The 17609-nt window shown below is 38.6% G+C and overlaps 1 protein-coding gene across 2 annotated transcripts in view; it reads right to left on the bottom strand.

The window, feature by feature from the left end:
- Window positions 1–17609, bottom strand: part of LOC122806471 (TRPM8 channel-associated factor homolog) — a 653565-nt gene that overhangs the window by 88894 nt on the left and 547062 nt on the right. For both annotated transcript variants that reach the window (XM_044076949.1, XM_044076942.1), the window contains exon 7: window positions 5393–5730. In XM_044076949.1, the coding sequence (XP_043932884.1) occupies window positions 5393–5730 (338 nt within the window). The remainder of the gene's footprint in view (window positions 1–5392; window positions 5731–17609) is intronic.

Genomic DNA, 17609 nt, shown 5'->3' with positions numbered 1-17609 from the left:
GATTAGTACCTCAGCATTGGAAAAGATGGATATATTAGTGGTATAGGGTGTGCTGTTGAGTGTAGAGGGATATAGAAATACTATCCCCCCCTTTTTTTAGATCTATCTCTTCTGGTTATTGCAAAGTTTGGAGGTATTATTTCTGAGTCTTTTACATTGAGATGTAGCCATGTTTCAGTAAGGACTAGTCTGTCAGTTTTATTTTGATCAATCCAGGCATGCAGTGGGGCTATTTTATTACATATACTTTTAAGGTTAAGTGTAAGTATGTTTAAATCTTTGGGGTTACTCTTGTGGTTAGGATTAGAGGGTGGGCCAAGGATAGGATGTATGTCTCCACATTTGAGTAGATAGGTAATGAGGAATGCACACCATGGGAAGTGTTTTTTATTCCTAAGTGAGGGTACTGGTGTCAAGTGTGGTTTCATAGAAGGTGAGGAGGCCAGTTTGTGGCTTGAATAGAATGGGAGGTTATAGAGCAAAAGCTGGGAGGAGATATGTGAGAAGTTGTGTTGTTTATTGGGGAGAGGGTTAAAGGAGGTTGTTGATGTGTATTGGTGTGTGGGGGTATGCAAAGATATAGCTGTAGTGAGGCTGAGAATTAAGAGTAAAGAGGCTCGGCAACTTAGGAGGAGCATGTCAACTGTGATAGTGGGTTTAAAAATAGTAAAAGTGGAATTTGTGTGTTTGAATGTAGTATCAGGTGTAAATAAAGATTGTTATCATGTGATATGTGTGCAGCTGAAGGTAAGGATAGATATGTTTTGCCTTCAGAGTGGGCTTTGATAATGTGGTTAAGTGTTTTACCTTGTAGTTTGTGATAAGGATGGGTTAGAGAGATGTGATTGGTCAGTAGTAAAAGTATGGTGCAATGCTAGTTTATGTGTATAGTAGAAGAGAATGTGGTAAGACTGGAGTTAGTTTAAAATACTTTGAGGTGGTGATTGTATTGTAATGGCAAAATAGAGTAAGATGCAAACAAGTACAGTAGAGAGCATGATTCTCTGAATTAGGGTGACCAAGTATGGGGGGAATGCTCCCCACATCAGGAGTTACAAAAACACTGGTTTAACTCACATCTGATCACAACTATATGCATTTCTGCATGATCTACACTAACTGTAATACATGCAGCTTGCAGTATGCAGTAGTTCTGACAGGACAAATGATTAAATAACTTAAGGTCCTCCTAATGTTTTCCTTTGTCCTTTGTGTAATATAACACATTTATAACAAAAACAGTGAGAATATGAATATTGTTCCTTCTTCTTCTTTCGGCTTTTCCCAGTTAGGGGTCGCCACAGCGAATCACCTGTCCGCTCATGATTGGCAGTGGAGTTTTACAGTGTCGAGTTGCAAGCCCAGCGCCTAACCTTCCACAAAAGGCACACACATGCACACACTCACACCTAGGGCCAATTTAGAGTGTCCAATCCACCTACAGCATGTCTTTCTGATGTGGGAGGAAACCAGAGCACCCGGAGAAAACCCACGTGACCACAGGGAGGACATGCAGACTCCACACAGAAGGCACCCCAGCCGAGGATTGAACCAGAGAACCTCTTGCTGTGAGGCGGCAACGCTAACCGCTGCACCACTGTGGCCACCCAATATGAATATATGAATATTGTTCCAATATAAGAAAATCCCATTTTCCTGTAGAGAAACCCATTTGATTAATATCTGCCTGCCTATTTATTTATTTTATTTAGTATTTGTTAAATGGGAAGTTGGTAAAACCAATACACACACAAACAGGACCAAGAAAGAAGTGTGTTACCACGGCCAAAAGCTGAAACAAGCAGGATACCGCCTTTGTTGAAAAACCAAAATAGTTAAATGGGAAGTTGGACTGGTCTGATGACCAGTTTTAGCCATACATACATGCATACAAATAATATCAAGCATAGGCATTAATGCCCTTGCCAGTATATAAAAACACTAGTTCCCATAATAAGTGCCCAGGCTATTCTTAAAAATATCTAAACTAGTGATTGCTTTAATGCAATTTAGTAGACTGCTCCATACATTAGCAGCTCTCTCAGTAAACCAATTAGTACACTTCTCATTTCTATAAAATCTTCTTCGTAGGTTGTCTGATGATTCTCTGCTACTTAATGACAACCCCAGACATTCCCAGAGGTAGTTGTCTCTAAATGCCCTATATACCTGAATAAGATCTCTTAGATATCTATAAGAGACACTATAAGTTCAGATATTTTACTGTTTTATACTAACTTAAATTTTTGCATCCATGAATGCCCTTGGTATATTTCCACTGTACTCTTTCCAGTTTACTCATACTTGTTTTTTGTAAGGTTTCCATATTGTTATTCCATACTAAAGTCTGGGTCTAATGTAACTAACAAACAATGACTTCATCATTTCTGATTTCCTGGGCTTTATAAATCTTTTTATACAACCTATAATTCTATAACTATCATTAACCAGTTGACTGATATGATTAGAAAACCTCAAAACTGGATCATCCCATATAGCCAGATCCTTAAAGGAATCTACAGTTTCAGTCATTGTGTGCTGTATTAAATATTCACCTTTCAACTTATGTCTCCCAGATCTCATATGCTTAGTTTTTTATGTATTTATCAGGATATTATTCTCCTGTGCCCAAATGGTCAATCTTTTGCAGACATGCCTTTTCTGTAACACATGTAATCAGTTTACTCAATTTCAGGTCATCTGCATATACACTGTAGAACACCTCAGATGAAAAGGTTAGGCCTGAAAGATACAATCTTAAGGACCTAGAGTAGAGTCCTGTGGGCCATCCTGACTGTAACCAAGAATTTCACATGTCCAGTTGCTGTATGATACTTGCCCTGTCATAGCCATGCAGCAATCTATCTTATCAGGAGTACATCAATACCTAGTTGTTCTAATTTATTGTTCAGTGTTTTTAGTATAACCTGTCAAATGCTGAAGTTAAATCTATATAAATTATATCACAGCACAATTATACATACCTGTATTTCTGTTGTTATAGAACATCATGTTACAGGTGGTAGTAGATGTATTTTCAACATATGCATGCTGATATATGGTCTCAAGTCACAACCTATCTAATTCTGACACTAACATATCCAATATTACCTTCTCCATTATTTTTCTATAACATGAAAGTAGACTTGAGGGTCTAGATGACTCTAGGTTTTTACTCTTTCCCTTTCCCTTAAAGACAGGTTTAATAAGCACATATCTACAATATTGAGGAATCTCTCCATATTTATGTGACCTAGTAAATCTTTTTATACAACCTATAATTCTATAACTATCATTAACCAGTTGGCTGATATGATTAGAAAACCTCAAAACTGGATCATCCCATATACCCAGATTCTTAAATGAATCTACAGTTTCAATCAGTGTGTGCTGTATTAAATATTCACCTTTCGACTTATGTCTCCCAAATCTCATATGCTTAGTTTTTTATGTATTTATCAGGATATTATTCTCCTGTGCCCAAATGGTCAATCTTTTGCAGGCATGCCTTTTCTGTAACACATGTAATCAGTTTATTCAATTTCAGGTAATCTGCATATACACTGTAGAACACCTCAGATGAAAAAGTTAGGTCTGAAAGATACAATCTAAACAAGTAAGGGCCTAGAGTAGAGTCCTGTGGGACACCCTGACTGTAACCAAGAATTTCACATGTCCATTTGCTGTATGATACTTGCCATGTCCTATTTGTAAACCATGCAGCTATCTATCTTATCAGAAGTACATCAATACCTAGTTGTTCTAATTTATTGATCAGTGTTTTCTGTTTCACCTTGTCAAATGCTGAAGTTAAATCTATATAAATTATATCACAGCACAATTATACATAGCTGTAATTCTGTTGTTATAGAACATCATGTTACAGGTGGTAATAGATCTAGTTTCAACATATGCATACTGATATATGGTTTCAAGCCCCAACCTATCCAATTCTGAAAATAACTTATCCAATATTACCTTCTCCATTATTTTTCTACAACATGAAACTAAACTTAAGGGTCTATATGACTCTAGGTTTTTCCTCTTCCCCTTTCCCTTAAAGACAGGTTTAATAAGCACATATCTCCAATATTGAGGAATCTCTCCATATTTATGTGACCTAGTAAATAACAGATATAATGGTACTGTAAGGTCTTGATGAAATGTTCTCAGGTCATTATTACTAATTACATATTCTCCATGTGCTTTGTTTGAATCCAGTTTGAGTAGTTCTTTTTCAATATAGACTAATTTGATTCTACTATCTGAGGTTAGCTGAATGTCAGTAGGACAATATATCAATCCATTTGTGGAGCCAAACTGTTTTTGCATAAGATTTGGTAAATGTATCTGTAATCTGTTGTGTCTGAAAATAAATTTTAGAATGTACACACAGTTTATCAATTTGTATGTCTTTTCTCCTTCCACTTCTTATGTATCAATAAAAAGGTTTCCTATTATGCTCAATATCTTTATATAAATTTTCTTCAGATTTTTCTTGATCTTGTCTCGCACTATGTTTAATTTGTTTGTCCAGCTTTTTTATTACAGATTTCAAAGTTAGAGTTCAACCTCTCTTCCATTTCTTATATTTTTTGTCTCTCACCTTAATTGGGTATCTTGTTCTTATGGAAATATACCCCCTGATATTGTATGCATAGATCCTGATGTTAAACATTTTGTTGATTGTTTTGCTCTCAAACAATTTCTCTATGAAAACATTCCACATTCCATCTGTAGTTTTTCTATGGCTTGGGCTCAAAAGAACATCAGCAGAAACAATAGCAGTATGGAGTAAACAGCATATCATCCCAAGTGACTACATAAATGTGAGCATGCAATAGTTTTGGAAAGCTAAACACCAAATATTTCTATGAAAAAGTAAACACAATAAATTTTGGTTCTAGGAAGGGAAACAAAATGCTAATATATCCATTATGTACTATAATTATTAATATTTCAGCAGTTACTCTAAAGTTATTTTAAGCATACTTGAAGCCCTACTTAGGAAAAAACTGATCATGCCAATACAGCTGTATCTGCATCTTATGTTCTCTCTTTAAATCATAGTCCTTGCAAGTAAGAATTATAAGGTTAAGGGAAATGGCAAGTACCAAGTTAAGCCATTATCCATCATGACACATTCACACTACTTTGTTTTTTTGTTGTCGTCTGTCAGTAATCATCTGCATGTCATAAACTACGTGTATTGCTCCTTGGGACAATCATTTAAATGCATATAGTTGTGCTCAGATCTTAAGTTTATGTTATTGCTATTATGTCCGTCACTGAGCTAGAAGTAGGCGATTTCAATTTCTTTTCCATAAATATTAAAATAATGATACAAAAACAAGAAAGATATTCTTTGTAGTAAACATGCATGCAGTAGTACCTGTAAATAGGTCTCCAGACAAGTAAAGACGTTCCAGTCTGTGAGCTGTGCACCCTTCTTTAAGTATTGCCTGATCCTGTTTTCTCGTTGTTGAGGTTTAAGCTCTCCATGAGCATCATGGCGGGGAATATTCAACACATTCTCATGTACATAAACAGACCAGAGGTTGCAGGTTGCCTCTGTAGTGTGAGGTGAAAACTCCCAGTTGCTTTTTTGTTGGTTGTGTCCCAATTCATGTATACTTCCCCATAGTCCAGATTTCTGGATAAACTCCACATCTATAAGAGCATTTGCACTGTTGATATGCATCATTATTGGGTACCCAGCATGCATAAAACCTACAAGAAAAGACATGAGATGTGACAGGAGGTCTAAACAGGTGAATAAAAAAGTTAATTCTGATACTGCAAGTTCTACTGAAATTTAATTCATGCCTTGACTTAAATGAGGTAAAAAGATGTATATTTAGTTTTAGCTGTAGTTGCAATTTATCAGATTAGGAATAATTCCTCTAGTTAGCACACTTATTCAGGTGTTGAAATAAAAAAAATAAATGAGAATGAAATGATCTTGTAGTGATGAATGGTTTGCTAACTCCTAGAGACATACTTTCCTTCAGCATGCATCATAGGGTTAGTTTAAAACACATTTTTATCTTGTAGAGTTACAATAATTTCAGAATGCATCTGTATACAAATTGTGTATCAAGCCACTTTCATCACAGTCTTAAATTCATCTTGCTTATTGCACAACAGATCTATTTGCTTTGATTGTGATTAAAATATTACCATTTATACTAAATGCCACAAAGTCATATTCAAGCACTCCCCATTTCTGCATCTCCCCTTTTAGAGTTATGAAATATTTAACAATCCATACCTGAATTCTTCATCAGTGGATGGGGCTGTAGTGGTGTAAATAATGTAATTGGCATGCTTTTAGTCTGTTTGAGGCCAGTGGGCTGAATTATTGAAGTTGTATGTTTTGTGATGTGGAACATAGCACTGAAATCCCTAATACTGAGAAGCAGAGTAGAGTCTGTGAGTTGACTAAGATGGGACAAGCTAAGGGCAAGCACTGCAGTAAATATTCATCTTAGTAGTCACCACTGGATACCTCATGCAATGTGAAGGTGCATTTCTCAAACAAAATCATTATATATTGATTAACATTTGAATGATTTTTTTGTGTTCTACATTGTATACTCAAATAAGGGAGATGACATAATATATAGCTTGAAAGTAGGATGTCTGGAGTTCATAGGAGGGGTTGAGTTAGTGGAACTGATCTCTGAATCTACAGTTGGGAGGACAAGACAGTCATAATCATAGATCTGAGGGAGGGATTAGCTATAACGTATCATCAGTAACACACCCCTGGTCCGGCTCTTATGTCTCTGATGGAGAGAGGCAGTCTATATAAATCAAATTTTGGGTCTCATTTGGGTTACACATCTAGGCTTCTAAGAGCCCTGGTGGTTGTTAGCCTAGTATATACCTATGAATATAAACAGATGAGTTAAAAGCTATGTGAGATACAGTTGCTACAGGGGTAAAAGTGTGGTTAGTCATAGAAATGAGATCAGATGGTTGGACAGATGGGGAACATCACACAATGAGTAGAGAAAGAATACATTTCTAACTGGTTCCTTGGTTGGAGGAATGCACATGGTGGAAGAAAGAACCACTGATGTCTGCTTGGAGAGAAGGGTATGTGCTGGCTCCAGTATCTTTTTCATTTTTTTGTTAACCAATGATTTATTTCAGACCTTTTTCAGCCATGATCCATTATGCAAAGATAAGAGTTAATGAAATCTATAAAATGAATAAGGAAAACTACCCAAACCAGATTGCTGGTTATTTGTGCATCAAATCTGTTTCATGTATGGAGAAAATAAGTGCAGGCCAACTTGACCTCATAGCCAGACACAGATTAATACTCTATCACATGCTTTCAATTCCAATAAATTGCTACCATCTTGAAAAGTCATTTAGCAAAGAAAAACTATTATATTTAGAAATGCCCTAAAAACACAAAAACAAAAGAAAAATCATTACATTAAAAAATCACCAATAATTCAAATAGATTACTCCATAAGAATAATAATAATAAAAATATAGAAAATATAACAGGAATCAAGGCTGTGACATAAAGTAAACATGCTTTACAGTAATAAAAGCACTTAAAACTCAGGTTTAAGTACATTACCTTATTTGTAACTGTAAAAGACGTCCAGAAAGATAAAATCTTTCTGAAGAAAGGGATCCCACATACCGGAAGCAAAGCAATGCAGGAAGGAATACGAAGCAAATAACATGAAGCAAGAAGTCCTCATAGCAACAGAAAACATCTACTCTAATCTAGGTGTCAAATTTGACACAAGTGTATACACACACACACACACACACACACACACACACACACACACACACACACACACACACACACACACACACACACACACACACACAAAGAAGGAAAGACTGTCAGGCACTGTCTGACCTAAGAATCAAATCTGAAAATACAATATACACAAATAAAGCATTACATGAATACAAACGCAAATACACATAAGAATAGAAATAAAATGTGCATAAAGTTACCATTGAAGCCAAATTAAGTAAAGGCATCAAGAACTACATCAGCCAAACAAACTTAATAAAAATAATGGGATGGAGGAGAGAATGACTGCTTACATGCATGTGTCTTCCAGTTCTTTAGAGAGTTGCCAGCAAAATGATTATCCTTGTAAATATTTTACAGAGCATATAATCAGCTAAACCAACTTAAAAATGATTGAATGATGGGGGAGCCTCACTACCTGCATTCATATGTGCCTTTCAGTTTTTGTTGTTTCCATCACCTTGATTACTCTTGTATTTTTGAGACTGTGTTACCTGGAAAACAGCATACATATGTTGAAGTACTTGTATTACTGGCATTAAGTCCATTCAATTGGAGTCATTCCTCTGTCAAAACTCAGTGAAGGTGTTGTGTGATATTAGGACCTATTCATAAACTGATAGAAGATTTCCTTAAATGACTACCACAAAAAAAATTGTGCCAGAATTCCACACAGTTACAAAGCTAAAACTCTACACCGCAATTAAGTAAAATATTTAGAGGAACTATTTTATATTAAAATGTTCTACAAAACATATACATATCTATAAACTGCTAACTATGAAATCTAAACTGCTAATAATAAATACCGATGCCTATATTATAACTCCAATAAAACATTCAAGGGTATGCATGGTGCAGCTATTACTGCATACCGCACAGAGTTAAAGAGGACACATACACTCCACAGAGACAGTAGCAAAAGGGAAGAATTGTGCCTCTCATTAAGGTAATGTGCAGAAGAAAGTTAACCACTTATCTAGGACAGGGTATTCTGGTCCTTGCTGAGATACATATTGTAGTTTATAAGTTCATAGGTAGTTACAAGGCATGCTGTACATTAGATCAGTGAAATGCCTAGCCAGATTAAACTTATAAAACTCAGAAGAATCAGATACCTGCTCATGGAGAGCAATACTACATACCCCAGGGGTGAATTAACAATTATCAATCCAACTGGTGAGTCTGGATTTATAGCTGGCTAAGGTGTTAGTTTGATGTGCTATGAGAGTCAATATAATTGGTAGGTGTTGCTTTGTGTTATAGAGCTATTATGCTGATATATCCTATTTATATGCCAATGAAAATTAAGGTCTTTCATACAGGTATTTATAGTGCAGTGCTTTCAGTGGGTCTAGTAGGGTGGGGTCTTTCATAGCACAGAAGGCTTTGCAAAGACAATGCTGCACGAGATTGTATGAAACAGCATAATGACAGGGATTTTAGTCTGTTGTGCTAGGTTAAGGTTTTTCAATTAATTTTCTTATTTAAGAATTTTGCGTCTATATCAATTTGTTGAAGGCTCATTTCCACAAACTTTTTTTCATCAACCGAAACCACCGAACGTACACTTCAGCGGGCGTTCACATCAAAAAAACATTTAAATAGGAAAAGGAAGCAGTTGGCCAACACTACAACTGTAACACACACTGCAGTATGTCAAATCCACCTAAGTAGGTGGCTGTGCTCCCCACACCCCCCAAATTTTGGGGCTGCACACAACTGCCAACTATATATATCAACTTTGAGATCGCACTATAGTGGGGAAAAGGGCACATTTCTGCTGTTGGCCAACTGCTTTGTTTCCCTATGTAAATCTTTTGTGGATATAAATGTTCTCTGAAGTGAAAGTTCAGTGGTTTACGGTTGATGAAGAAAAATTCACGGAAATGGACCTTCAACAAATTAATATAGACTCAAGAATTTTTATGGCATTTCTTGTTGGGCAATGTGTTTGGAGAGGTATGTGCTGATGGGGTAACTGTATTCAAATACAGCTCTAAACAGAGATGTATAGAGGAGAACTAAGATGTATTTAGACCTAGAGGAGGTGCCCTCAGAAACTAATTATAATGGCTAACATAATCCTAAGCATGACTAATGACTGAAGATGAAACAGCAGCTCATTACTGATAAATGTAACATATCTCTAATGACAATGACATTTTTTAGGCGTGTTTCCTTTATATGGTATAGATTAGGGAAATCCCGCTTTCCAAATGAAAACACACTCCACTTTTTCACATTAAGTATAAGCCTATAGTCATTATACCAGGCACTGGTTAGAACCAGCCCTTGTTGGAGTACATGAATGTCAGTAGGGAGATTCACAGCAACACCTAGTTTACAGTCATTTACAAACATTGTATGCAATAGTCCTTTGACTTCTGCTTTCACAACACAATGAGATCCATTCTCTGAGAAGAGTAAAATCTATATTAGCAGGCAGAAATTCCATAACTTTGGTTCTCTGAGCATAGTTTGGTTGCAGGTCTGGCAGATTTTATTTCCACCATGAGTTCTTTACACTTAGCTATTGAAAGATTTAAATATGTATTTCTTTTGCATGAATGCAAATCATAGAGGCTAAATCAGACAGGTTAAGATTCATTTAAATTTTCCTGAAAGAGATAAGTAGATTGAATCTCAGTATGATGACCAGATGGCATAATGTTTAAGCTTTTCCCTTCCCATCCTGACCTTTGGCCAATGCCTGTTTGGAGTTTGCATATTATCCCTGTGTCTCTGTGGGGTACCTCCCACCTCTGAAAAACATGCTGAGTGTGTCTATTTCAAATTGGCCAATGAATGGAGCTGTGGGAAGCAGCACTGACTCTACATGGTGCCCTATAGGAGGAAGACTTGTATAGAACAATCACTTTGGGCATCTACTGTGGTGCGCAGTATCCTAGATAGGAAAACATGTATCACCTGCTATGCAGTGTGGCAGGGCTAGTCTCCTGCTGGTGTAATATATGGCTCTAGTTGTTTCAGTCATGTTGACTAATGTTGCCAGATGGTTGGGAATCCGACCTATACCAGGAACTCATGCTAACAGTGGGAAGTGTGTATATGTCCCTATGTGCCCCGTGTGTGCCTGCCATAAAGACCAGCAGCCAGCCGATGTCCAGTTGCCCATCCTGTGTTTCTTGGGATAGTTCTTATGAGTGAAAGCTGTATGTAAAACCAATCAACCTGCCAAACATGAACTAAGAATTGCTACACTCAGTGTAAGTTCACTGACAGGATGCAGCTTGGAAGTGGATGACATAATGGTATGAAGGGCAGTGCAGCAAAGTCACTTGGCTTGGGATCTAGAGACAACTACTCAAGAGGAAGATGGGCTAGAAATGGTCTGTAAATTGTGGTGAGAGAGAGGCTTCAGAAGGCAGTAAGGGATGTCATCAGAATTAGTGACAGGCTCATAGCAATCAGAGTATGCCCCACAGCACAAATGTGATGGTGAGGAAAAGAGTGCATTCAGACAGCAGTTGCAGGACTTACTACATAATACAGGACAATGTGAACTGTGTTGATAATGGGTGCTTTGGATGCACATATTGGGACAGAGACAACAGGATATGAGGCCTGCCTGGGTCCATGTGAGGCAACAGGAATAAAGAAGAAGAAGCCATTCTAGACTTCTGTCTGGAAAATGTCTTGATAGTAGCCAACAAATGGTTCAGAAAGAGAGACAGTCACAAAATCACATACAAGAGTGGCCAACATACAACTAAGGTAGACTTCCTCCTAGTAAGGAAAAGACAGTGGGGTAGAATCAATGATTGCAAAGTCATCCCCAGTGAAACAGTCAACCCACAGCATAAACCACTGATTGCCACAATCATCTGCAAGCAGTGGTCAGAGAAGGCTCTAAGGTCAACAGAGACCAGGCTGAAGACCTGAAAGTTGACTGGAGAGAAAGTACAACAGTTCAAGGAATTACTCAGAGTTGCAGGACCTCAAGAAGAGGAGGAAATAGGTGGAGTTGAAGAAAAATGGCAACACCTGAAAACAGCATGTTTGAGGACTACAGAACAGATATGTGGCTGAGACAGATGTGGAAATTAGGTGCATAAGGAAAGCTGGTGGTGGAATGCAGAAGTCCAGGAAGTCATCAAAAAAAGAAGGCATGTAGGAAAAAGTGGGAGATAGAAAAGACGAACCAGGCTAGGAAGGAACAACACATCATCCAAAGCCTCCTTTAAAGACCTCATCAGGCAACATCTCAAGCAAAGTTGGCAGTGCCATGATTGCTCCTCAGGCTAGTGAAAGTGGATAAGGTATACATACTAAATCTAGATTACTTGGTAATAGTTTTCAGTCTTACTCACAAACACTGGCTAATCTACAATGTATGTACTGTACCTGTGTACTATGTATGTATTTTATCTATGTTCTAAATTTCAGCTGTACACCACAAATATATTAATTACCTTTATTTTTAAATTAATATTTTTTGTTTGTTCTCTCCACTGTAACTATTGATGTGCCGCATACCACTGTAAAAACATGTCTTTTGTAATTTGTGTGTATACTGATCATGTCTAAATAACTAAATGTATCGGTAATTGTTCTTTGTGGAGCTTTTCTCCCCGGGCCTCTGCTGAAAAAGGGCCTTTTCGGCTCAGTCAGACACCCCCGGTTAACAAATGTAAAATAAATAATAATAAATAAATAAGAGTTGGCTAGCAAAGAAGCTAAGAAAAGAGCTGCAATACTAAAGAACAGAGCATCAGCTTCCAGAGAGTGACTCAGTAGGTGGTACAAAGAAACAATATCAGGTTGCAAGGCAAAGACAGAAAGATACAGAAGGTGGTCAGACACCCTTCATAAGGGATGTCAACAACAACCTGCTCATCAGTCAACAGGACATCAAAGGTAGATAGAAGGAGTACTTCTATCAACTTCTGAATGAAGAAACTCCCACAGAAGGTGTACTGCCCCACACACAGCCTACGATGAGAGAAGAAGAGGCACTTACCTTAGAAGAAGTAAGAACAGCACTAAAGAAAATTAAGTCAGAGAAAGCAGTAGGCTCAGATAAGGTCACAGCAGATATGATAAAGGTGTTAGGTGAGATGGAGAGAAATGGTTTCTGAGGGTACTTATAGCAGTGTGGAGAGAAACGTGTATCCCGGAAGACTGGAGACTAAGCATACTCATGCCAGTCTACAAGAACAAAGGGGACATCCAAAACTGTGGGCAGTACAGAGGTATGACATTCCTGTCACATTGCAAGAAAGTTCTGGATACAGTGATTGATAAACTGATACACAGAGTAGTAGAGAGTAAGCTGTTAGATAAGCAGTTTGGATTCAGATCAGGATGCACAAAAATGACCTGATGTTAGCAGTGAGACAGATAGTTGAGAAAGTCCCAAGAAAGTTGATTTGAGCACTACTGTGGTGGTTTGAAGTCCCAGAAACATCTGTAGAATTAGTGCAGGCTATGTACAATGACACAATGATTCAAGTATGAACAGTGTTCGGTCTCACAGAAGGTTTCCTAGTGGGAGTAGGTGTGCACCAGGCTTCATCTCTGATCCTACTTCTGCTCATACTGGTGATGGACTACATTAGCAAACATGCTGGAAGGGACACATCAACAAAGTTGCTGTATGCAGACAATGTGGCATTACAAGCAGACTCTAAGCAAGTAGTCCAGCAAAGGATAGGGGAGTGTAATGCAAAACTGAAGGCACATGGGATGTAACTAAGTACAGATAAGACAGTGGTAATGGCAGCAAACTGGTGAAATCAGAAGAGGCTAAGAATTGAGATAGAAGAGAAGATAGTGGAACAGGTTAACAGCTTCAAAAATTTGGGAGGGTTGTTGAGGACGAGGGAAGTCTGAATGAAAAGGTTGAGGCTAGAATCAGAAGAGCTACAGCCAAATGGCATAGAGTGTCAGGTATACTATATGACAGAAGAATGCCAAAGAAGCTGGAAAATAAGGTGTACAAAACAGTGGTGTGACCAGTGCTACTGTACGGTATGGAAACTTGGGCAGTAAAGGCAGAGCAGAGCAGAAAGCTAGAGGTGATGGAAATTAAGTGCTTGAGAATGGTGGTGGGATGTACACTGTGGGAGAGATGAAGAAATTAGGACATAAGAGCAGAATCCAGAGAAGCTCCAATTGCAGAAAAGATCAAAGAGAACAGATTACGGTGGTTCATGCACATGTACAGAAAACCAGAAGATGATCTGGTGAAGAATATTTGGGACAGACAGAAATAAGGTACAAGGAAATGAGGGTGTCCAGCAAAGAGGTTGATGTATTGTGTGAGAGAAGATCTGCGACAGCCAGGCATGAGTGTTGAAGAAGGCAGGAGTGTGGCATTGAACTGAGAGTGTTGGGGGCAGTTAACACAATACTCTGACCCCATGTAGAAAATGGGGAAAAGGGGTTTGATGATGATGATGATGACATATGTTGATTCAATCCATAGCTAGCACTGCCTAAGAATTCAGTGGTGTCAGGGGATGAACAGGTCGCACACTTACTTTTGGTGCTAGAAGAGCAGAAGGCTGTGTTCTAGTCACTCTTCATGTGATTGGACTAATAATCACGTTCCAGAAACTACAGTGCAGAATTTATGATACTGTACTCTTGAGTGTGCCACCCTTTGGCTGAGATGTTAAACCAAAGTCCCATCTGCTTGAGTTGGTGGAAGCTCATGTGGATGTAAATGACCCCACAGCACCTCTTGAAAAGAGTAGGATAATTTTCCTGATGCCCTAACCAAGTTTCCCCTAGTAGTATAAATACTACCTTGGATCACCACTGAAAAGAGGCCACTAGCCTAGTGGGTAGGGGCGGCTCGTGGCATAGGGCTGCCGGACTGCAGCCCCCTCAAAAATAAAAAAAGAAAGAAAAAAAAATAAAAAAAATTATTTTTTTAAAATTAATGGACTCATGCGCATAGATAGACCGAGGACTGCAAGAGGAGCAGCAGGGACTCGGGACAGAGCCTTAGGGATCTCGTCGGCGGTCGGAACCTGTATGCAGGTGTTAAAGACTTGAGTTCCCTACCACCACCATTTTGCCTCATATTCGATCTGATCTGTTCCTCATAATATCTGTGGTTTGTAAATGCAGGTTCTTGGGTTTGATTCTTGGCTGGGGTTCCTTCTTTGTGGGGTCTGTATCTTTCCTGGGCCTCTGCTGAAAATTGTTTATTTGTACCAAGTCAGACTGTCCTGATTAAAAAATGTTAAATAAAATTGACAGGCATTTGAATGTCAGACTTTGCGTATTTGATGGTGCAGTAGTAGTATTGTTGCCTCACAGCTATAGGTTTTCTGGTTTGATTCTTGGTTGGGGTGGCTTCTGTGTGGAGTCTGCATCTCCTCCATGTGTTTGTGTGGATTTGCTCTGGTGCCCTGCCATTTTACAAAGATGTGTCTGCAGTTTTAAGCATTTGAATTTCAGACTTCAGGTTTCTGAATGTTTCTGGTTTGATTCTTGGTTGGGGTGGCTTCTGTCTGCATCTCCTCCCTGTATTTGTGTGGATTTGCTCTGGTGTTTTGTTCTGTCCGCAGTAAAATTGACAGGCATTTGAAATTGACCGGCAGGCTTTGACCCCCAATACAGGTTCTACTCCACAAGGGGTAGCTGCTCGACATAAAGGTGATTGCTAGCAGCAACCACTTATGGTAAATGGAGTGAAATAGCCAGTATAATGGTTCATTGGAATGGCTGCAGGCTCCATTCGACACCATTGTGTCACAGGGGAAGGGCAGCAAATGCATAAGTACTACAGTGGCTTTTCATCTGTCCTTGATTTTGCAGGAATGGTCTGGTTCTATTTTGTACTGTTGCAAAGTGCCTGTTGCTCTGTGTTTTTAAGTAAATGCTTTAATGACCATAGGTAAGGTAAGCTTGTCTGAGATATCAAAGATAGCTTAATAAGCAATAAAGTAAATGTTAAAAAATAATTGACATTGTTGCCTTGCTTTCATGCCAGCAGACAACATATTTAATTAAAGTTAGTTTTTTGTGGTTTTGCATAGCTCCTCTGGTTGACCACACCCCTGACCCCCCCCATTTCAGCTGTCCCTCAGCCCCTGTGATTCACTGCTAGTGGGACTAACTCAATCAACAAAAGTACAACTAAATATAATAAATAAAATAAATAAAGGAAGACACAAATCTAGGAAAAAAAGTTTTATTGGCAGATGAGGTACGGCAAGAACCTTTATCTGCTCGTCAAGCTGCCTCAAATGGTAAGACTTTTTCAGGTCCCTTACTATATCAGAAAATTGAGTAAAGAAATCTAAATATTATGAAGAAACATAACACAATAAAATAGAAGCCAAATTAAAGATAAGTAATGAAGAACAGTACAATGAAGTAAAATAGACAGAAAGAAAGAAAAGAGATGTGCTAGTGTAACTGGCAGTCTAAAAAATTGTAAAACACAATGCAAATGCTGTTGTGGTTAACATCTTAATAAGGGATATGACCAGTTACAGGTATTGTGTGTAAAAAAAGTTATATAAACCAACTGCTTTTGGCATCTACTGTGGTGCGCAGTATCCTCATGATAGGAGAAAGCAGATCACAGACTGCTCTCTGTGGCAGGGCTGGCCACTTGACAGTGTAAAATATAGCGTTAGGTGTCATGTTGATGTAATGTTGCCAAGTGGCCTGGGTATCTGTCAATGATGAGTGGGTTGAGGACTTGAACTACTCTGACTAATGCCAGAGACCCATGCTAACAGAGTGAGGTACGAGTGTGCCCCTATTGGCCAATGTGTGCCCACCATAAAGCTCAGCAGCCCTACTGGCTAGCTGGTGTCCACTTGCCCAGCTGCTAAACATTAACTAAAAATTTCTACACTCAATGTAGGTTCAAAGACAGGACACAGCTTGGAAGTAGATACATGATAGTAAGGAGGAGACTGGACATCCTATGTAGTCAGGATGAAGATGGAATGGTAGTGCAACAAAACCACTTGACTTGGGATCCAGAGTCTACTACTCAGGAGACAGACAGGCTAGAAACTGGTGTGGGAACTGTGGCGAGGGATAATATTCAGAAGACAATGAGGGATGTCATCAGAATTATTGACAGACTTATGGCAATCAGACTTCAGCCTAATGATAGGTTAATATTCATAATCTCAGCCTATGCCCCAGAGCAGGGTTGTTATAGTGAGGAAAATAATGCATTCGGACACCAGTTGCAGGAACTACTAGATAAAGCAGGACAACAAGAATTGGTGCTGATAAATGGTGACCTGAATGCACAAATCAGAACAGACAGAACAGGGCTGCCTAGGTCCTGATGTGTGGGGCAACAGGAATAAAGAAGGGCCATTCTAGACTTATAACTGGTAAATGGCTTGACAGTAGCTAACACATGGTTCAGAAATAGAGACAGCCACAAGATCACTTTCAAAAGTGGCCAACATGAAACTTAGGTAGACTTCTTCCTAGTAAGGAAAGGAAAGTGGAGTAGAATCAGCGATTGCAAAGTCATCTCTAGTGAAACAGCACACAACCTAAACCACTGGTTGTCACAATCAGCTGCAAACAGCCATCAGAGAAGGTTCTAATGTTAACAGAGACCAGACTGAAGACATGGAAGTTGACTGGAGAAAAAGTACAACAGTTCAAAGAATTACTAAGGGCTCTAGCACCTCAGGAAGAAGAGGAAATACAGCAAGTGTGTGGACTAAGAATAGATATGTGGCTGAGCCAGGTATGGAAGTAATGTACATAGAGAAAGCTGGTGGTGGAATGCAGAAGTCCAGGAAGTCATCAAAAGAAAGAAGTAGTCAGAAATGACAGACCAGGCTAGGAAGGA

The sequence above is a fragment of the Protopterus annectens genome, chromosome 1.part1 (assembly GCF_019279795.1).
Source record: "Protopterus annectens isolate FY-2018-M chromosome 1.part1, PAN1.0, whole genome shotgun sequence".
NCBI lineage: Eukaryota > Metazoa > Chordata > Ceratodontiformes > Protopteridae > Protopterus > Protopterus annectens.
The sequence above is the reverse complement of the archived record's forward strand: the minus strand, read 5'-3'. Positions and strand labels throughout refer to the sequence as shown.